Source organism: Mesoplodon mirus, assembly GCF_964341445.2.
Source record: "Mesoplodon mirus genome assembly, chromosome: 1".
NCBI classification, from domain to species: Eukaryota; Metazoa; Chordata; class Mammalia; order Artiodactyla; family Ziphiidae; genus Mesoplodon; species Mesoplodon mirus.
The window spans coordinates 45,687,728-45,709,697 of record NC_138976.1 but is presented as its reverse complement, the minus strand read 5'-3'; the positions used below and the strand labels follow the sequence as shown (position 1 = coordinate 45,709,697).

The 21,970-nt window shown below is 57.9% G+C and overlaps 1 protein-coding gene across 3 annotated transcripts in view; it reads right to left on the bottom strand.

Annotated features, from left to right (window-relative positions):
- Positions 1 to 1,055: 1,055 nt before the first annotated feature.
- The window catches only part of CNTFR (ciliary neurotrophic factor receptor), a 37,909-nt gene continuing 16,994 nt past the window's right edge, over positions 1,056 to 21,970 (bottom strand). For all 3 annotated transcript variants that reach the window (XM_082618629.1, XM_082618628.1, XM_082618630.1), the window contains 8 exons: positions 19,211 to 19,295; positions 14,865 to 15,098; positions 7,506 to 7,623; positions 7,170 to 7,336; positions 5,888 to 6,051; positions 2,267 to 2,447; positions 1,767 to 1,935; positions 1,056 to 1,675 (listed from right to left, as the gene is read on the bottom strand). In XM_082618629.1, the coding sequence (XP_082474755.1) occupies position 1,675; positions 1,767 to 1,935; positions 2,267 to 2,447; positions 5,888 to 6,051; positions 7,170 to 7,336; positions 7,506 to 7,623; positions 14,865 to 15,098; positions 19,211 to 19,295 (1,119 nt within the window). In that variant the 3' untranslated portion in view covers positions 1,056 to 1,674. The remainder of the gene's footprint in view (positions 1,676 to 1,766; positions 1,936 to 2,266; positions 2,448 to 5,887; positions 6,052 to 7,169; positions 7,337 to 7,505; positions 7,624 to 14,864; positions 15,099 to 19,210; positions 19,296 to 21,970) is intronic.

Below are 21,970 nucleotides of genomic sequence, written 5' to 3'. Positions count from 1 at the left end.
CTGCTCGGTGCCTGCTTGGGCGGCGGGGGCTTGGTTGTGCATGGACCAGTGTGTTCTGGCTTCGACTCCGCTTCTCTTTTTGCTCCAGCTGCCTGGAGCGTGGCCAAGCCTGGCTCCCAGGTTGGGGCTGTGGCCTAACCCTTTGCCCCCACCCCCAGGCCGGAGGTGCCTGCCAACTTGGCCCCAGCCCCGGGCATTCTCAGCCAAGGAGCTGCAGGGAGGCGGCTCCAACAAGGGGGGCTGGACCTGAGGCAGCCAGAGGCCTCTCCTCTGAGGGGAAATCAAAGGGATCCTGGAGTCCCGGTTTAGGGACCGGAAGGGTGTGGGCAGAGGGTGTGGTGCTGGCCCAGAGACTGAGTACCCTGTAAAGCCGAAGCCCGCTCCCCTCCCACTCACAGAGTCCTCACTGCAATCTAAACCTGGGGTAAACCTCGTACTCCGTGCTTCCTGTCCTGAAGCACGCGGCCAATGCCTGGTCACGTGCCAAGTGGCCTCCTTCGGGCAACCTCCCTGCCTGCCCTGGCCACTCTGCGCTCTGCACTCTTAGCCCTGGCTGAGCTCCAGGCCTGACCTGCTAGAACCCCGGCCTGTGTCTCCTGAATGGCAGGGGTGACAACCCCTCCGCCCGGAGGATGAAGCCCGGCCTCCTTCCCTTCTTGCACCTCTGCCCCGTGGGTAAAGCCAGGCCTGGGCACCCGTGGAAGGCAGCTCCGGAGATGACCCCTGACAGACCTTGGCCCTGCCAGGATTCAGTAGCCTTCGGGGTTGACTGGATGCCCCGCCCCCCCCACGTGGGACCTGCCTCACTGGGGCCCCTCGTTCCCCAAAACTCTGCCCATGGCCTCCAGGGAGCTCTACCCTCCAAAGAGGCGGGAAGCCCCGTCCCCGGACACACCTGCCTGAGAGCTGAACTGCCTCTCCCCACCTGTCTGGAGGGGGCTGTCTCTCTCCAACTCTAACTGCTTCCCTCCTCCAGGCCTGGAAGGGGAGAGGTCCTTGGACAAGGGCTACCCTCCCAAAGTGGGTCCGGTCCAAGGACTCATGAAATGGTGACGTTTAATGAGAACCCCCCACCCCCGTATATACATCTGTAAAAAATTCAAATACAGCAAGTTACCACTGAGTCAGACTACAGGGGACTGACAGGGCATTAAATACTGCGGGGCAGGAGCAGGAAAAGGGGAGGGTCGTACAAAACAGGGGTGGAGGCGGGGCACTGAAAAGTGTGGGTGCCGGGGGAAGGGGATGGCCGGGCACCCCCAGCATCAGGAGCTTATAATCTGATGGTGGCAACAGAGACCCTGGAACAGACAGGACGCTGGGACAGGAGGCGAGACTGTGATGTGAGGGGCTCCCCTCAGGCCCCCAAGGGCTCCTGGGAGTCGCTGGCGTTGGAGGGCCCAGCCCCAGGGCTTAGGACGGAGGTGTGGGTGCTCTTTGGTGGGTGGGTTAGCTGCATGGCCCCCTGCCCTGAGCGGGGAGGGGGGCCGGCGTGGTGTGGCGGGGCTGGGGGGCGGCAGGCCCGGGCCTGCCGGGGTCTCTACAAATTGTGTCTCAAGAGAATGCCGAAGGTCCTCCTGCCCGTGTGCAAAATAGAAACCGGGGTCTTCGGGCTCAGCTCCGGCCTCCTGCTCCTCTGCAGGTGCGCTGGCATGTCCTCACGGGATGCCGGGCTCTGGGGGGACAGGGCAGGAGGCTTTGAGGGAAGAGGGTGGGGTCGGGGTCCCCTCGGGCTCCCCTCCACCACCCAGCCTCACTCCACTTACCAGATCAGGAGACTGCCGGCAGCGGCGGCAGCGGCAGCCAGGGCCAGGGTGACAAGGACACTGATGAAGAAGGGCACTGAGGGTCCTCCGCCGCTGCCCAGCTCCCCGGGGTCACAGATCTTCGTGGTGGGCGGGGGTGCCAGGGAGCTGGTGGTGCTGGCCGTGGTCTCTGGGGAACATGGGGGAAACTCAGGGCCGGGCCGGGCCGGGGCTGGAGTCCCACCTCCATCTGGGGTCCACAGGCACACTGCTCCTGCTTCTTGTGTCAGACCAGGGCTGCCTCTCCTGTCAGACAGCCCCTGCCTCACCCATCAGGCAGGTCTTTGCTTCCCCAAGGCACCCAGAGGTCCCTACCGAGAATGTGCAGACAGCAAGGACAAGGAACAGCAGGGGCTGGACAGACCGACTGGAGTGTGGCAGCCACACAGACTGTGGAGACCCCTGGGGCAGATGCTCCAAGTCCCAGGAGGAGCAGGAGGGAGCCCAGGGGGCGGGCTCACCGGGGGCCTGGGCCTCGGTGGTGAGGTGTCGCGGCTCCTCGGTCCAGGGTGTGGCGTGGGCGGCCACACTCCAGTCACTCCACGTCCCAATCTCATTGTCCTTGGCCGCCACCTGGATGATGTACTCCTTTCCAGCGTAGGCATCCGTGATGGTGTGCGCCGTGCCATCCGACAGCTCCACCTGCAGCCAAACCACGGGGCGGGGGGCATGGGGACAGCGGACCCTGGGGTCACGAGACTGAGGCACCCCCGGAAGACGTGAGAACACTTGTGGGGAGAGAGGAGGGAAAACACCCCTGGAGGGAATGAGGACTTCCCTGGGGGGAGGACACTGAGAATACCCCTGGGAGAGTGAAGACTTCTCTGGGAGGAGACGCCACCCCCATCCCACGCGCCCACAGGGAGCAAAGACAGTCCCGAGGGAGGAGATCTTTAAGGAGATGAGAAATGCCCCGAGGGGAGAGTAAGGAGGACTTTGCTCATTGTCTTCACTCTGCTGTTACCCCAGCTCTCTCACTAGCCCCAGCCCAGTCCCGACTTCAGTTCCAGCTGGAGGCGACAAGAGGAATGGGGTGAGAGGTGTAATGTGCTGCCCTCTCCAACTCCATCAAGGAGCTGTTTAAAGGGAAGGTTACAAACGCAGGCATGGAGCTAGGCTGCCCGAGTCCAGATTTTAGCTCCATCCCCTACTAACTAGGTGACTAAGTCGCCTAACTTCCACATGCCTTGCGGTCCTCATCTGTAAAATGGCGTTAATGATCTCTCTCACAGGGTTGTAATGAGGACCCAGGCACATGGTGAGCACCAGAGAGACTTCAGCCAGCTCTGTCGTTATCATGGGTTCCAGCTCAGAGCCTGGGCTCCCAGATGCCGGGCGCACCCACCAGCCTGGCCCCAGCTGGGTCTCCCCCTCAGGGTGGCCTCGCTTACGGTCATCGCCCTGCCTGAGGTGGAAAAGGGGTGGGGGGCAGCTCCTGGGGCGGCAGGACAGCAGGACAGCTGCTCCATTTCCTCCTGGAGGCATGGCCACCCCACCCCTGCCCTGGCCGGCCCCATCCTGAGGGTCTCCCCCAACCCTCCAGGCTGGCCTGCCTGTCCGGAGCCCCTCCCAGGCCCAGGCTGGGCTCTGGTTCATCTCAGCGGCACCCGCTGCCTCATTAAGGCGCCTCGTAAACAGGGGCAGCCGGCAGGGGCGGAGGAGGGGGCCCGCTCTGGGCCACATGTGGCTTCAGGGCATTTTTGGCCCCTGTTACACTCTTCCCCCAAGAAAACCAGGGTCTGGGCTACCTGACCTGACAGTCTGTGAGCCCATGTGCGTGTGTGTATGTGGATTCATGTGTGGGCAGCTGGGTCCAAGTGGGGTGGGAAAGCCTCCCAATTTCTCCAGGGTTTGTGAGCCTGAGATAGGAGGTACTGGTAAAGGCCAGAGTCAGTATGAGAGCCATTTTGGGCTCAGATCTGGGCTCAGTAAGTCCTACTCCCAGCCCTGGAAGATCGGCAGGCCCCAGGGACCCTCCTCTCTTGGAGTTGGGGCCCAGTTCCACCTCTGGTCCCCCAGTCCCCTTTAGCTCTGCAAAGACCCCTTCTGGCTAAGTAGCCCTAGCTCATTCGGCTCCTTCTCCCTCTTCCCAGGATTTGACCCTCGGGCCTCCTCCTTTGATTCTGTCCCCCGGATCTCCACATCTGTCTTTCCCCAAAGGGAGAGGGCCATGGGGAGCAGATCAAATTACCACCTCATTGGTGGGCTTAGGGTGGGCAACCAACCATACCTCTAGGAATGTGGCCTAGAAGCGCAGTGCCCTCCTGGAAGCCACATCTCCTAGGCCTGGGCCCTTCTTGTTAGGTTGTCACTGATCCCTTAAGCCACCCCCTTAAGAGAATGGCTCCACAACTGTCAGGAATTCCCTAGTTGCTGGCATCCGCCTTACCTAGGAGTCCTCCATCCAGTCTGTGGCAGCAGACATCAAACATGCCCTCCCAGCCTTCCTGCTGAGTTAGGCCCAGAGCAGAAGATGTAGGGAACCCATGCTGGGTCCCAGTACTTGCCTCCCCCTTGTCCATGCTGAGACAGCCCCTGCCAGACCTCACGGTGCCCAATTCTTGTGTAATTCCTGACCTGTATCTCTCACATCCTCCTGAAAATCCAAGTGATGTTTTTCTTTGCTCTCCCCTCCACTCCCCCTCCCAATCATACACCTGCCTCTCTCCAAGCTTAAGGATTGGGGAGAGTCCATTCTGTTCAGAGCAAAACTCAAGTTCAAAAGAGCCATAAATCTAGCCAACCACAATACCAATGTGACATGGAGCAGGGATAACATGTGCCACAGGCCATTCATGTTCTTGCTACAGAGCCCACATATTTTGCTCTGCCCGCGTCAGCGTTGGGGTCAGCTCTGCCCACGGTGCAGGCCAGTGGGTGGCCTTGGCATGTTAGTTGCACGCACGTAGGGAGCACGGTTCCTGCTGGGGGCCACGTGTGTGCGTGCATGTTCCCGTGTGTGTGTGGTAGGCAGTGTGCCAGGTCCACTGCAAGGCGTGTGCACTGCGACGCGCGGGGCTGCTGCCTGTAGCTAGTTAGCAGGAGAGGGGGGCTTGTGAAACTAGACCCTGGTTATTAGCAATGCATTAGTCGCGGGCAGCTGGCCAGGCGGGAGGGACTCCGGACTCTGTCAGGGAACATATGAGCATGTAAGCAGCCTTTGTGGGAGCCAGGCCTGCAACCAGAACAGGCGCCCTGGAATCGAATTACGCGTTTTAAAGGCCAGCTGGGAGAGGCGCAGGAGATGAGGCTGGAACCAGGTGGATGCGGTGGGGGCACAGGTTGACCCTGGGTGCCAGCCTGGGTTGCCCCAGGGCGCACCTTCCCAGCCCCAGACCTAGCCCACACACCTCATAGGCCACGTAGCACCCACAGCCCTATGGGCCCAGGGCCCTCAAGGAGAGAGAAACTCAAGTCTGCCCCAAACCCCTGGCTGCTCCCCAGAGCTCACTCTCGTAGCTTGATCAACATCCCAGACCACAGCCTGACCCCACACTGCCCCCCTTCCACTGCTTCGTTCCCAGTCCAGACCACCTTCTGACCCATAACTTTAAGCTGACCTCTAAGGTGGACTTGACTTTGGAGCCATGACACTAATCACGGCCTGAGCTCATACCCTGGATTGAGCTTGACTCTATTGCCTGATTCTGAACCCTTGAGCCCATCTGTGAGTCCTTGAAGACAGAGACTATCTTGCCCCTTGGGTCCAGCACAGGCTCAGAGCCTGGCCCAGAGTGTAAGAGGGAGATGTCTGATCAGGGCTGAAGCCGGAGGTAAGAAAAGGGAAACACTGCCTGCCATCTGCCTCCCAGCATTTCTCTCCACCACCATGCGGAGCCACAACGATAGATGCATTCCTGTTGCCCTAATGGGGGTCACCAGGAACCCCTAAGGACCTTAGATCAGGACATCTCCCTCAGCTCCATCCATCCTTCCAGGCCCACCTGGTCCCTTCTTCCCCCCGGAAAGCCTCTCTGACTGCCCTCAGGCTTCACATTGGAACAGCTAGCAGCAGGGATACAGGGGCTTCCCACGCCGTGTGGCTCTGATTCAGGCTCTCGGGATCTGGGCAGGGCACTCACATGCTGCCACTGGTCCAGGATGAGGGGTCGATAGCGCAGAAAGAACTTGAGAGGAAAGGACTCGGGGTCAGGCCAGGTCGAGGGGGTCTGCCATGTCACCTCTAGCCGGCGAGGGTTGCTGGGCACTGGCCGGGCTACCACGTTTTCTGGAGGGTCAGGCTTCACTGTTGAGGAAACACAGCTTCAGTACCACACTGATCTCTTGGAACAACCCCATTTCGTCAACCCCAGCCGCCATGTCAACCAATGCACATCAATAATCATTGCTCTTCTCTGGTGTCAATTTTGGCAACCACCGTTAACAACCATCTCATTACTTCTACCTTTCACGTCCCTGTCATCACCAATGCCGGTCACTAGAGCCACTGTCACCAGCTCATGATATCAACATCATAAATTTCATCCCATCATCAACCCCGCCCTCATGATGACCAGCATCCCAATTACTAAGCCTATGTCATGCCCTACCACTACCCTCATCATCACCTGGGTCACCCCAGCCTGTACCAGCATCATATACTTCCCCAAGCCTGGCTTTTCACCTCAACTTTTCCAGTTCCAAACTGAGACATGGCCTCGCTTGGAAGAGGCTGGGTTTGAAGCTGCTTTGTGGGTCAAAGTTAAAAGACAGTCCACAGGTGTTGCAGATCTGGGTTGGAAGTGGGCTGAGAATCTGATGAGAGCATCTAAGAGCCCAGCTCACATAGCAAGAGACTGGCTGGGGATCCAGCCATGCTGGGGGTGGGGGGCAGGCGGAGGCACAGGGTCTGGCCGGGATGGGGCAGGGGCGGGCAGAGGGTCTGGCCGGGATGGGGCAGGGGCGGGTAGAGGGTCTGGCCGGGATGGGGCAGGGGCAGGTAGAGGGTCTGGCTGGGATGGGGGTTGGGGGAGGGCGATATCTGTCCCAGTCCTGTCTCCTGTTCTGACACCTCATTCATCACAGGCCGTAAGGAAGCCATTAGCGTGTGTGTGGGGGGGGTGGAGGCTGCAGCTGCACAAGGGTCTGGCCCAGCCTGCCCCCCTCCCCCTCCTGCATGCTCTGGGAGCCAGAGAGAGGATGGGAAGAGCCGCTGGAGAGGTCTCTCGGCCCCAGCAGGTGGAGGACATCCACTCAGATGTTCACAGGTATATGCATGCCACGCAATATGTGTACACATTATACGTTCCACATATACCTGGGCACACAATGTGGACACCCCCACCAACGCTCATATACACATTGGCAAACATCCACTTACTCCCACTGGAGTATGCAGCAGAGACCCGCCCCCTCCCCACGCACCAATGGTGAACTCATCGAAGGTGATAGCTGTGGCGTTGTGGCCCAGAGCGTTGCTGACACTTATCGAGACCTTGTACTTGACGGTGGAGAACAGGTGCATGTAGCGGATGTGGCAGCGGTTCTTGAGGGCCGGGTCCTTCTCACAGACCATAATCTTGGAGCCATGCCTGGGGAGGGATGAAGCCCAGGCACCGTTACCAACATCAAGGTCGGGTAGGGCAGAGGCTGGGGGAAGGTCAAGCCCAAGGCTGGGCTAGGGTCTGGGGGGCATGATGGGGGGCCGGGGGAGAGGTCAGAGGTCAGGGTTGGAACCAGGTCAAAGGTGCATCTACTCACAGCACAGTCACATTGAAGGTGTTGGGGATGTAGGTGGGAGTGGGCAGATGCCAGCTGCAGTAGAAGCCCTTGGGATAAGTGTTGGAGCGGCAGCTGAGTACGGGCTCCCGCGGCGGCACTGGGGGTGAGGACAGCACGGTCAGGACATTCTTGGAGCCCCCAGTCCCCTGCGTTAGTGTGGGGACAGGTGGGCCCCAGAACCCCAGCTCTCCCCCTTCAACCCATCAGCCATGCCAGAGGTGGCGGGGGGAGGGTGCTGTCAGCGAGGGTCTGAGGCTTCCCAGGCCACAGAGAGCCAGATGTTTAATTAAAGGAAAACAAGGGCTGTATGGAGAGAGAGCCCCCCCACCTGCTCAATGGAGGCGGGAACGTGGGGAGCAGGGGGCTGCAGGCCTCAGCTCATCGATCACAGGATGGAGGTGATGTCTGGGGGAATCGGCCCCAGCCCCAAATCTCCTGCCACACTGCGTCCATTTCCAGAGGAAGATTGTGCAACAGAGGCCAAGGGGGGTTCTTGACCGGGTCCTCTGGTTGGTGGGGTGATCAGGGTGCACTCCCTGGAGAAGAGACATCCCAGGCTTCCCCTCGGGAGAGAATGAGAAACACGAGGACAGGCCTGGTGGCTCCACATGAACGACAGCACTGGGCGGCTGTTCATATGCATACATGTCACCTATGTGTCTGTGTGTGACATGAATGAGTGACGTGTGATGGAATGTGGGTACGTATGTAGGAATGTCTATGTGTACGGCTCTCAGAGCACATGTCTATGTGTGACTGCATGTGTGTGCAGAGAGGAAGCTGCTGTTCCCTTGGTGTGTACCTCACCCCAGCCCCAGCCCCCAGCTTCTCCATCACAGACCCCTAAGGAAGCCCTTTAGGAAACTTCCTTGGTGGCGCAGTGGTTAAGAATCCACCTGTCAATGCAGGGGACATGGGTTTGAGCCCTGGTCCGGGAAGATCCCACATGCCGTGGAGCAACTAAGCCCATGCGCCACAACTACTGAGCCTGCGCTCTAGAGCCTGAGAGCCACAACTACTGAGCCCGTGTGCCACAAATACTGAAGCCCATGACCCTAGAGCTGGTGCTCCGCAACAAGAGAAGCCACTGCAGTGAGAAGCCCGCGTGCCGCAACGAAGAGTAGCCCCCACTCGCCGCAACTAGAGAAAGCCCGAGTGCAGCAACGAAGACCCGACGCAGCCAAATATAAATAAATAAATAAATTTATTTATAAAAAGAAAAAAGAAGCCCTTTATATGGTCAGCAGCTGCCTTTACTCTGGGGAACGCGGAGGGCCAGAGAGGGATGGGGACCTACCTGTGGTCACACAGCAAGCCAGAGCTGGTACTAAACTTCAGGACGGGGATACCCACCAACACGACCACACACACATAGTTGGGAAGTCCTCTCTGCTGTCTAACCACTCTTTTTGCTGCCGTGAGCACTTAGCCCAGCTGTCCCACCCTCGGGCATTCGGTAAGGCATGAGGACAGCCGGCTCAGGTTCCTGGAAGGAGGCAGCTTCTGTGATCTGACCCAGGCAAGGCATGTCCGTCCACGGCTCCAGGGACACTGACACCTCCCTCCTGTGCACCCCCCCCCGCCCTCTGCCTGACAGGTGGACAGGAAATGGGAGGGGGGCAGCTCAATAAGCCAGGGATGGTGAGGGGGAGTGCATGTCCACACTTGCTGAGTGGCCGTGGCGATACTTGGGGAGCCGTGGGCTTCCATCCACAGTGTGCACGGGATTGTGAATGACTGTGTGTGACTGCACGTACATGTCCAGTATATGTGAAGTATGTATGTATTGGGGCCGAACCGCCAGGGCCTGGTCTGGCTTTGCAGCAGGAGAGATGAAGGGGTCAGAGAGGCATGAGGGGAGCTTGTATGTGGCAGGTGGTGTGGGCTACGCTGTGGGCAGAGGTGGCTCCAGCCCCTGGCCTGCAGGGGAGAGCTGGAGGCCAGCTGAGCCTGCACGAGGGGCAGCCTGCTTTCTGCCTGCTGCTGCCTGCCTCCCCCGGGAAGCCTTCCTGGCCCCATGTCCATCTTGTGTCTCTTCCGTGTTCATCCTGCACGCCTCACGTACGCCGTGCCTATCTGCCCAGGGACACAGAGGCGTGGAGGTGGGGGGTGGCCAAGGACACAGGAAGCGCCTCGTGGGGGCCTGTGGGCCAGGCCGGAGTTGGCAGCCACCCCAGGAGGAAAGGACATTCTGAGGTTGGCTGAGAAGCCTCCACTGCCCCCTCCTACCACCACCCTCCCTTACCCGCAGCTTCAAAGGAGAAGGGCACTGGGCGGGGGGCGGGGGGGGGACTGAAGCCTGCAGAGTCAGCTCCCTGCCACCTGGGACTCTTTGGAGGGCAGAGCGGGCCATGGCACTGGACTCGCAGGCCCCCGCCCAGCCTCCTCATTGGCCGGTTTCCTCCATTTCCCTTTGACCGTCCTCTCCCCTCGGACCAGTCTCCCCTCAGACATCCCCCCGCAAACCAGTTCTCCTCTCTGACTGGGCAGGTCATGGGGGGCGGTGGGGAGGGCAGGCAGGGCTTTGTCTGTCATCTGGCTACTCCTGCCTGGCCCTGGGCCCTGAGTAGGGAAGGGCTTGGGTTTCCTGACAGGGACCAGGTTTCTCAGAGGGAAAAGGAGGAAAGAAAAACAAAGAAAAGGAAGAAAAGGAGTGACTTGCTGCAGCTGGAGCCCAGCTGAGGGGCCGGGTGGGCGGAGGTGGGGGTGCTGAGAGAGACCAAGTGTGAGGCTGTGGGACAGTATGCAATGAGGAGGCCTGCTGGGAGCGCACTGCAAGTCAGGGGAGAAGCTGTTTGTAAGAGACTGCCATTGTGAGGCTGTGTGCGTAACTCCGAGAGGCTTCCTGTGTGTGACTGGGACTCGGCAGCAGTGTCACTGCGATTGGCTGTGCGTGGCCTGGTGACTGCATTTGTGTGGGGCTCGGGGTGAGGCTGTGTGACTTGGGGATTGTCTACACGTGTGAGGCTGTGTGGCTGAGGTCCTCCATGCAAATGCGTGTAAATGCGCTGTTGTGTGTGAAAAAGTGACAGCGGGACTACAAACCTGAGACACTGCGTATGAGACGGAACATAAGTGTGAATGCATTTTTCGAATTGTGGGTGTGGGAAGGTGCCCAGAATTCCAAGTGTGTTCACACGTATGAGCTGAACACCGTGTGAGAGCATGTTAGAGGCTGTGTGTGAGCAAAAGCCCATACGCATACGTGTCATGATTTCACATACAGGCATGCTCCTGAGTTGCCCCCATGGGGGCTCCTGAGATGTTCAAGTGACAGTATCAGCCTGTGGCAGGGCGTCCCTGAGTCCCACGCGGGGCCGTGTGTGCGTGTGCATGCGTGCGTGTACCCCCGCTGGCCCAGGATTTGTTTGTTTTCCTAACTGGCTTGTTTTTCCATGTCCAGCCCACCAAACCGCATGTTTTTCCTCTCATCTCGCCAGCCCGCCTGGGCTGGAGCCCCCGGCATGCACGAGGCCTGCCCGCCGGCTCAGAGAGGAGGAGGGGCAGGCTGCCCACACCCCTGGCCAGGCCAGATCAGGCCAGGCGGGGCGGGGTGACCCTTCCAGCTCCAGCCCCGCCCGGGCCGCACCCACACTCCTCCTCCTGCCTGGCATTCAAGGCCCACGGCCTGTCCTAACCTTATCTTGTGACATCCCTCGAGGCACCCCAACTTCTGGACTCCTAAATGCCCGCCTTCTACCCATCTTTTCTCCCCAATTTCTTCTTCAACCACAGGCTGCTCTCTCCTTCCCCACCAAACAGAGCTGAGGAGGAAGCGATGCTGAACCAGGGGTTCGGGAGTTCCTGTCCTGACCCATCAAATACAAATATTTTAAAACTGGACAAAGAACTGTCTATTTAAAATTAGTCACTTAATCTCTGATTTATTTCAGCTTAAAATCAGAATGACATGGAATCAGCAGTGTCTAAGGAAACAAAAGGATGCTACTGAAAGGAACCTTGTGATCCTGTTTCCTAATGTGGGGGTCCTTTCATCACCCCGGGTAGGGGCCTCCTTGCTGGTTGTGACCATCTGCCTGAGGCCAGGAAGGTGGGTCAGGAGGAAGCAGTTCAGGGATCAGCCTGGTTAAGGGGACTTTCAACGGAATATTTTTATGATCAGGTTCCCTTGGAAATAGAGACATGAAAATCTTATATGTTTAGGATAAATATTGAATAATTTTTAGTTTGAATGGCCCACAAACCAGGGGTAGCTCTGTCCTGTTCTCTGAGCACTGGTGAGAAGGATAATTTGATATTGAGTGTTGCCAAACCCAGTCTCTTGTTACTAATATAAAGTGACTGAAACAATCATGATTAATGTCCCCTGTTCCTCTGACCAACTCTTTAGAAGGAAACAAGGCAATGAGAGATAAGTATCTGTAACTAATGCTACAGCCAACTCATGGCCAGCTCTCCTCTGACAGGCAGGGCCTGGGGAGTGGTCAGCACTATTTATAAAAGGTCTGGGGCTTCCCTGATGGCGCAGTGGTTAAGAATCTGCCTGCCGATGCAGAGGACACAGGTTCGAGCCCTGGTCTGGGAAGATCCCACATGCCGCGGAGCAGTTAGGCCCATGAGCCTCAACTACTGAGCCTGTGCATCTGGAGCCTGTGCTCCGCAACTAAGAGAGGCTGCAATAGTGAGAGGCCCGCGCACCGCGATGAAGAGTGGCCCCTGCTTGCTGCGAAGACCCAACACAGCCCAAAATAAATAAATAAATTAATTAATTAATTAAAAAACAAAAAAAAACTTATAAAAAAACAGGTCTGGGCTCCGGTCACAAAGGGCAGCTGTGGGTATGGCTGCAGGCATTACATCTAGACCCAATCCCCTTCCAGTGACCTCTCAAAGAAAATCGAGTCATCAGGAATGAGGGCCCAGAGCCACCAAGGCCCAGCCATCACAGCCAGCCTTGTCCATCCTGAGGAATTCTGGGACTCGAACTGAGAAGACAAGGGTATGGGTGAGTTGTACCAAGTTGGCCTCATACTCCTTGCATGCCACTCAATATATGGCCTTTTTCCCCATGTAAGGGCCCAGGGTTAGGCTGCGTGGTCCACTTCTAATGCACCCTGTGGTGGGCCAAGGAGGACTCTGGTGGGCTGATCCTGCATATCTCAAGCTGGCCGACAGGGGTCACTCCACCCTCGGTTTGCAACTAAGGCGTTTCGTGATGACTGCCATCTCTCCAGTTTGAACACATAAAAAAGCTTTTCTGTGGGGAAAGGAACATCCCTACCAAAACATACCTGTACCTCTCCTCTAGCCCCACTGATGGGTCAGTGTTGTGGCAGACCCCGAGCAACACTTCAGCCTAACATTTCCCACGGTTGTCCACACCAGTCTCCTGATAGTGGGGAAAGGGCCTGCTCCCAGGTCCCTCAAGCATCTCCTCCCCTCAGTAGCTCCCAGGAGTAAAGAGACCATCTTCAGACAGTGGGGTGCATCACCCAAGTAGGATGAGGCCAGAGAAGCTTGAATCCTTGGCTCAAGAAGAAACTATTTTCAGAGTATTTATTCTGTCAGTTGGTGCCTCTGGCTGAGCTCCAGAGGCCTGCCCAGATGACCGTCAGCAACACTGATAACCTCACCATCCCGATTCTCCAAACGCCTCTTCTGAATCACACTCACCTGCTCTTCCTTCTACCTTCCTGCCGGATCCTTGTGATCTTTCATCTCTTTTTGTGGCTCGTTTCTTCCATCAACCCCTTTTATGGTGATGGTCTTCAGGGCTGGGTTCTGGGTCCTCTTCTCTCCTCATCCCACAATCTCACCCTTGGCCATCTCACCACCTCCCAAGGAGTTAATGCTGACAACCCCCCAAATTCCCATCTCCAGCACAGGCCTCTCCCCGAGTCCCAGACCCTCAGATTCACTGGCTACCAGCCATCAACTCCCGGCTGTCCCCGGGGACCACAACCCAACAAGTCTATAGCAGATGGTGGTGCCGCAGATCCCTCACCTGTACCCACTGACCGCTTCTGCAGTTATTTGCCTCAGAGCTTCCTTTGGCCACCAAAACCTGCATTGCCTGTCAGGGCATCAGGGCAAAAGTGCTTGGGAATTAAAGCAGCCCCACCCCGACTCCTTAGTGTATAAGCATCTGAGCCCCCGCTCTCCTTAGGCAGGAGAACTCTGAGGCACACATTCTGCCTTGGCTCCCAGGGCTCCCCCAGCGGGTTAAGCGCCAGTTGCCCAGAAGCAGTGGCTAGATAACTCCCCCTTTACTGGCTAGCTTAACTTCCTTTTCTATCACTTTCCCATTCCCTTATGATGTTTCTGTCACCTGCCAAATAGACCACCTGTATGCAAATTCTCACCTGATTCTAGGGAAACCCAAACTGAGACACCGTGTAAACAGAACATGCCATCTTCTCCTCCAGCTGACCCTTCAACCTTGTCTCTGTTGCAGCGATTGGTACCACCAGCCGTCTTGACTCTTCCCCCTCTCTATTCTCCTGTCCTCCCTACCTCCAATCCATCACCAACTCCTGGAGGTCCAATCACCCCCTCTCAACTTCCCCAACTCTATGCCCCGGTCCTAGGTCCCCCTCATCTCTCCTGCATCCCAGCAACAGCCTCCTTCCTGCCCCTGCCTTTGCCCATCCACCTGCCTCCCCTCAGCACAGAGAGAGGGACCTTTAAACAACATGACTCTGATCATGTCACTCCCCAGCTTCTAGGATCATGATCTGCCCCGTCCCCTCCTTCAGCTCCCTTCTGCCATTTATACCAACCCAAGTGGCCGTTTCATGCCCTCCCAGCCTCTGAAACCTATGGTCACACTCAGCTCTCTGCCAGAAAGAACTTTTTCAGTGTATCCTCCAAATCCTCCAAGCCTCCATGTGCTTCACACTCCAGGAAGCCTTCCTTCTTCCCTGGAGCTTCCCAGAGTGCCACACCTCTACCTGCATAACCGTATACCCCATTTTCTTCCCTAAGGCCCTCAGGGCCAGAACCTGTGAGAGGACACAGTGGAGTGAGGCCACTCCAGCTCGGAGCTGTGACTCTAGGATTCTTCCCCACCAAGCCCCAGGTGGGCCATGCCTGCCAGCCCTCCTGTGCCCATCTTGTCATAGGGAACAGGATTTCAGGATCTCAAAGATCTCCAGTGGGGGTGGATACAAGTGCAAAATGCCAGGGGTCTGCAAACGGGGTGAGACTGGGCTCAGAGGTCAGAAGAGCAGGCTCAAATAGGATCAGAGGGCAAGGGTCAGGGCCTCCACCACTACCACCAGGAAGGGGCTTTGAACCAGGCCAAGGGTCTGGGCCTCATGGACAATGCCCTTGAGTGAAGTGGGAGGTCAAATGAGGGGTGCTGGGAGTAACACTTACAGCCCACATTTAGGAGGACTTGGTGGCGCAGGTGCCAGGAGTCGCGGTGGAAGCAGGCGTAGAGGCCGCTGTGGCCCAGTTCCAGGCCATGGAGCACGAGCTGAGAGCCGTTGAGCAGGTCAGGGGCCAGGTCTGTCCCATTCACCCGCCACGTCACAGATGCATCCCAGTTCGCCGTCCCACACGGCAGAGTCACGTCTGAGCCCAGGCGTTCGTACTGCACGTGGGGTGTCTCTGTGGGGGCCGGGGAGGGCACAAGGCAAAAGTCACAGGTCACAGCCCCGCCCAGCACCCCCAGGCAAACGTGCACGGATGAGAGCCCGTGAATGTGCGCAAGTGAGGAGTCCAGGCCGAGAGGCTCTGAGTCTCACGGTGTGAGTGTTCCGGGGAGATGAGGGGTATGCAAAATTCTTGTGCGGCCGTACAAGGGTACAGGCATGTGAGTGCCTCCAAATTCGTACGTGTGTGTGCACGTCTGGGGACTGTGTGTGTATGTGTATGTGTAGAGAGTTTGTGTAGCGTGCTGAGAGAGAAGACCCAGTTCACCTCCAGTCCCCAGGTCCTTTTAAAAGTTTTCCTGACCCCCATGACCCCAACCTCTTGCCACCAACAGGCCCAGCCCCAGTCACTGACATCTGCTACCCAGGCAAGCTGGGGCTGAGGGGCCCCTCTCCCGAACTCCTCCCTCTGTCTCTTCCCATCTCTTCATCTTCCCCATCCTTGTCTTTCTGTCCTGCCTCTCTCCCTCTCCCTGACTCTGAGCCCCTGACAAGCCCCCCGCTCCCAACCATACAGGGCTGGGGCGGCAGCAGGAGAAGGGAGAACGGGCAGGGTCCAGGCCAGGAGCCCTAGGGAACCCCTGGCAGCTGTCAACATCATCATGAGGCAGAAACTGCTTGGGGTGTGGGTCGGGGAGTGCTGGGACTGAGGGAGCTCTCTGACCATTCCTCTCTTGCCCCCAGGAGGGGCCTGTCAGAGCCAAAAGCAAACCCCAGCCTCGGCAACCCAGGCGTGATGGACGGAGCCCAGGAGACTGGAGTGGAAGGGCGGCGCTAGGTGGGGAGGCGAGTGGGACAGAGGAAGTCCAAGGCACCGATTCTACAGACAGCCCCAGAGGAGCGGGCGCCGGGAGATGCGGATCTACCCTCCTCATCCTGCCCCCCAAGCCTGGAAGGACAGATGCTTCCCTGGTCCCAGCCAGATCTGTGGAGTGAGGGTGGGAGGGGCAGAGCGAGGGGGGAGGGGGGCGGGGGGTGGGGCGGCCGCGGGATCCCTGTTAACACTCCTTCACATCTCCCCTCCAGAGAGCCACCCCGCCTAGCCCGGGGATTTTCAGAGGCAATTCCTCTTAACGAGCCAATTAAGCTGGGCCAGTGGCCTCTTAATTAGACTTGTTAACACCACTAGGACTGCAGGGGGTAGGGATCCCCACCCCCCAACCCCCGCCCCATGCCACCAGCCGCCCCCTTCCCTCCTTTATAGACCCCTTCCCAGTTCTGCTTTTCTCTGTGCTGAAACATCTGTCCCTGTTTGCTGCCTTGGTCACTCTCCCTGTGCCGGGGATCTCTCTGTATCTCCAGCTCTCTCCCCCGCTGCCTGTCTCTGTCTCGCCCCTCTCTGAGCCTCTCTGTCCCCATCAAAGGAGAGGGAAGCAGGAAACCCAGCCAGCCCTGACCACTCGTCTGTGGGGCCTGGGACCAGCCGAACAGAGGATGAACAGGCGGAAGGGTGGTGGCCGGGGGGCCTTGGAGGCCACAGCTGTGAGGCTGGACCAGAGACTGACTGGGGGCCTCCCTCTGACCAGAGGCCCAGTGTCCACGGCTCAAGCCATAGAGCCCCCCCAGTCCACCAGCCCTAGCCACGAAACCCCCCCTCCAGCCTCCCTTCCAAAAACCTGGAGCTTCCAGGAAACATGCCAAGCCCCTCTCTCTGCACGCCCCCCCACCCCCACCCCAGCAGAGACTCTGCATCCAGCGGCCTGAGGAGGAGGCTGAAAACTGACCGTCGTGGAGGGGGCGTGGCCGTCACGGTTCCAGCAGCAACACATGGACACTGACCAACAGCAGCTCAGAACTAACACGGCCCCGGTATGGCCCTTTAATACTGGGGGGCAGGTACAGCCGCAAGATGAGGAAACCAACCGAACAGCACAACGAATGTCATGGCAGCGGGGTAACACGTGGGGAACCCTGTCTGCCTCACAAAGGAAACGGAAACACAACCTGACAACAGTGACAGACCAACCATGTAAGGGCAGGGCAGGAGTGAAAAAACGACAGTACAATGACAGATGACAACTACAGGCCACAACGCAGAGGCAGAGGGGGTAATGTGACACGACGATCCCACAGTGTCACAACTGCTACAATTAACACAGCAAGAGCAATACACACAGCCACGCAACAGCTCCAAAGATGGCAGTGATTTAATCCTTTGTCTCTGGACAGCTTTCCTCCCACCCCGTGGGTGCCCCTACTGATGTGCTGTCCATTTCAGAAATTAAATCAAGCGGCAGGGGGAGGATGGGGTTCTTGGCCCTGATGCGGTGACAAATGCTCCAAAGGAATCAGCTGTGAAAAGGTTGTTAGAAGCCAGGATAAGAGACAGAGACAGGATGAGGTCATGGACATCGAGGACACACAGGGGATAGAGCTGACAGCTCCCTCACACCTGTGCACATGGGCTCACATGGGGACCACATGCTGGAAACAGTCCCCCCAGGCGTCCTAAGCAACTTCACGTCACCACACACATAGGATGAAGACAGTCACCACAAAGAAGAAAAAGCACACACAGGACAACCATCCACAAGGTCACAGCTACGCAGGGACACTGTCCCACTTCAGGGACAGTAACACCTGATAAAAGGTCACATGCATGCACAGGAAGGGCACTGTCACCCAGAGGCACAGTTACACATGGGGACATGGTCTCACACACAGAGAGACAGTTTAACAGGGACACGAACACACGAAGAGACAGAAACACAAGAGAAACTAACAAACTATCATACATGGGGTACAGTCTAAACCACAAGGACACAACCCCACAAAGGCCACGGTCACACATCAACTATGTCACACACAGGGCACAGCCCACAAGGATATAACTACAGAGAAACACACCCAAACAGGGACACAGTCTCACTCACACAAGAACACAGTCTAACACACAAGGACAGTCTCACACTCTCAGAGATGCAGCCTATGCCCACACACAGGGCAGGGGCGAGGCCAACGGGGAAGACCACTGGCGGGCCTAGGCTGGTCTGGTCAGCACAGGACCCCCAGGCAGGCCGACTGCAGGTGGGGGTCGATGCGCTGGCCTGGTGCTCCCTTCAGTCCCTGCCCACTGTGGAGCAGCCCTGGGGCAGGCCAGGCTCTCTCTGGGCCTCAGTGCTGGGCTCACGAGGAAGAGGCCACAGGAGCCTCGACCTACTGCCCTCCTTGAACCCACAGCCTTGAGGGTCATGGAGCTCAGCCATTAGGGTCTGCTCTGCGCCTGGGCCCCAGAGGTGCCCCCACCTTCTCTGCCTCTACCTGAGCCAACTGAGGTGGGGGGCAGGACACAACCAAGGGGGGAACTCCCTACACTTGGAGCCTCCCTCGTTCAAGGAGTTTCGAGGTCAGACCTTGTACTGACGTGGTTGCCTGAGGCGCTGCCTCAGACGCAGAAGGGCTAGTGGTAAAGTTTCCCAGCAGGGGTGCAGCTCCTTGCCCCGTGGACTGTGAGGACTCAGCACTCACTGGACAGGTGGTGCGGGAAATGCAGGAGGCTGCCAGTGGCGCAGCCTGAGCAATCCCTGCCCCCTCCAGCCACCCCAGCTCACTGACCGGGCCCCTTCCTTGATGTGCCCGCCCTCTCCCACTTGTCACCCTGACCATCCCCACACCTTGTGCTCAGTCTACCATCTCTGTCCCTGTATTCCTTCTGGGATAAGGGGAAATATTCTTACCCACTGTCCCAGTGCCTCCCACTGCACTCCCATAAATCCGAGGGAACCCCATTTCACCAGATACTGGACAGGGCCCTGCCCCTAGCTGCCCCCAACTCCCATCCCACCTGCCTGTACCCTGTATCAGTGCTAGTGGGCAGAGGGACAGATCATCTCAAGCCAGAGATACCATCAGCATGAGACCACCCAGGAGTGACTGGGGGACTGTGTTTATGGGATGACATCAGTGGGTCACCCCGTATATCAGTGTCATATGACTCATGTTCATGTGTGACGATGCCAGCCTATGGCAGTAGGTGGCTCTTGGGTGGGTGAGTACAGCTATGCCGGGGAGGGTTCACGCTCAGTTCCCAGAGGGGGTCAGCAGGGAGCTCCCCCGCCCAGTACTCACCCTGTGGACTGTGTCTCTGGGCGTAGACCACGGCAGCGGCAGCAGCAAGCACGGCACAGCAGGCCCATGGGACAGGAGCAGCCATCTGTTGGGAAAGAGTGGGCAGCGGGGAAAGGGGCGGCATCAGCCCAGGCAGGAGCCTCCTGGGGAGCCCCCACTCCTCTCAGGCAAGACTGGGAAAGCCCAGCCCTAGGGCCAGGGCACCTTGACCCCAAATGCCCTTCTTAATGGGGCTCAGGATCCTCTTCAAGCAACAGAACACGTTACTGGCATCTGTAGGCAGAGGTCTGCTAAGATGGTAGAAGGCAACCTACAATGTTGTTGTTCATTACAGCCGCTAGAGGCAGGATGGGTTACAGATCACTGGTAATGCTAGGGCCATTTTTCTAGGAAAAAAATAACTCACTGGTAAGGTTAGCTAATTAGCTATAAACATCACAAACTGAAAGGGTGATGTTCTAACTTGATTGGAGGTCTATACTTCTCCAAATTGCCTCGAATAAAAGGCCCCCTGCCAGGCTCCTGGGGAGAGAGCCCCTCGGATCTGCCCCTGCCATGTTCCCCCTACCCACCCGGATCCCCCAGTGAGCCCTGCTCCACTGGGCTCTGGGAAGTTCAGAGCAGCAGGGTACCAGGGCAGTGGTACATTATGACCAGGTCAGATGTGGCTTTTGCTTTAGTGGACACTAATGATCATGAGAAGGATGAGGGATTTTCCCTGTCAGGGACCACAGCCCGTCCTTCAGCCCAGGAGCCTGGGAGCCCCAGCCCGCCTGGGAGCCCCAGCCCAGCAGATATGCATCAGTGTCTACACACTCCCATGTGGGTACACAAAGCACACTCAGGACATGTTCCTAGAAGCCAGGATGGATTCAGTGGCCCCCTTACCTGCTGTCCTGCTTCCTGGGATGGGTCCACCTGCCCTCACCCCCCTCCACCCCAGCGCATGCCCATACCTGAGGGCAGGGAAATAACTATTTCCTGCAGGAAAGGTTCCCAACCTGACTCTCCTGCCCCAGTCTGAGGAGAGAGGGGGACTGTCAACAAGACAGAAGCAGAGATCCAGAGAGGGACACTGCCAGACACTCAACCACGGCCACTACCAGAGGTACAGCCAGACACACAACAAAGACACTAGCCAGAGACACTGCCCAAAACAAGAGACAGAGCCCCAGGAAAAGAGCCCACACACAGACTGGAGAGACTGTGCCGGGCACGATCAGACAAAGCCAGAGAAACAGGTAGATAAACCAGATAACCAGCCAGAAACACGGCCAGAGAACAGCCAACACACAACCAAAGGACCCGCAAGAAACCCTGTGAAAGACTCAGCCAGACACAGGCAGACATATCAGAGAAAGAGTAAGCAGCCCAGGCAGAGAAACCATCAGCAACATAGCCGGAGAGCCAGAGACACTGTCAGAAACCATGCCAGAGAAACTGCCTGACACACAGGCAGAGAAATACCAGAGGAACTGATAGACACAAACAGGCATACACCCAGGAAAACTGCCAGTGAGAGAGCCAGAGACACAGCCAGATGCTCAGTCAGGAAGTATCCATACCACTCAAGACACTGCCAGGGACATGCAGACACACAGTCGGACACACTGCCAGAGAAACAGCCAGAGACACTGCAGAAAGAGCTACAGCAGGGGAGACAAGTGTGGCTGTCAGCCTGGAGCTGCGGGTGGGGGAGCCGGAGAGAATCTGACTTCTGGGGCCTCCTTTATGGGAAGGGCTCCTGCCTACCCACTGCTACACTCACCCCTCACAAGGTGAGCCCTCCCCTCTGCACCTGGTGATCCTCCAGCTACAGCCGCAGGAGCTCCGGCTGCCCCTCCCTGGCACAGCTCAACTCTCTAGGCCCCAACTGGCCTCGGCTCCCCCTCCCACATCTGTGACCCCTGAGGCCTTTGCTACCACCGGGCCTGGCTCCTGACCCTCTGCCACTCCCCCATCTTTAGCTACTCCTCGGGCCTAGGAGGGTAAGACAATGGCCAAAGTCACAGTCAGCAAGTGGTGGGGCGAAGAAAGGAACGCAGGATGAACCAGTGCTAAACTCAGAGCAAACGAACCCAGGATGAACCAGTGCTAAACTCAGAACAAACGAACCCAGGATGAACCAGTGCTAAACTCAGAGCAAACGAACCCAGGATGAACCAGTGCTAAACTCAAGCAACCGAACCCAGGATGAACCAGTGCTAAACTCAGAGCAAAGGAACCCAGGATGAACCAGTGCTAAACTCAGAGCAACTGAATCCAGGATGAACCAGTGCTAAACTCAGAGCTGGGGCTGGAGAAAGGGAGATAGGAGGCTGGAGGCCTATGTGGTTCCCCAGCTCAACCCCTGCAGGGCGCCCTCAGACCCTCCCCAACCCTCTCTGCCGTCCACCCATGCCGTCTCCTCAGAGCCAGCCCACTGCCCACCACACGGGAGAGGAACCAGGCAGGCGGGCCGGCAGAGTGGACAGAGGTTAGATCACAGAACGGGAGTAGAGGGACAGGGCGGTCCTGTGCTCCCTGCTCCTTCCTGGTCCCAGCTGGGAGGGCTGTGCGGGCGAGGAGATGGCCTGGCACGAGTGTAAGGCATACAACGCGCACACACACACACACACACACACACACACACACACACACACACACACCCGGGTCCCCACAGGGGGAGGGGAGGCTTCTTCATCAAAGTCGCCTCCATCAGCCCGATGAGTTACTGTAAGGGCCGGGCCCTGGGCCAACGGGGCTGCAGCCATGGGAGAC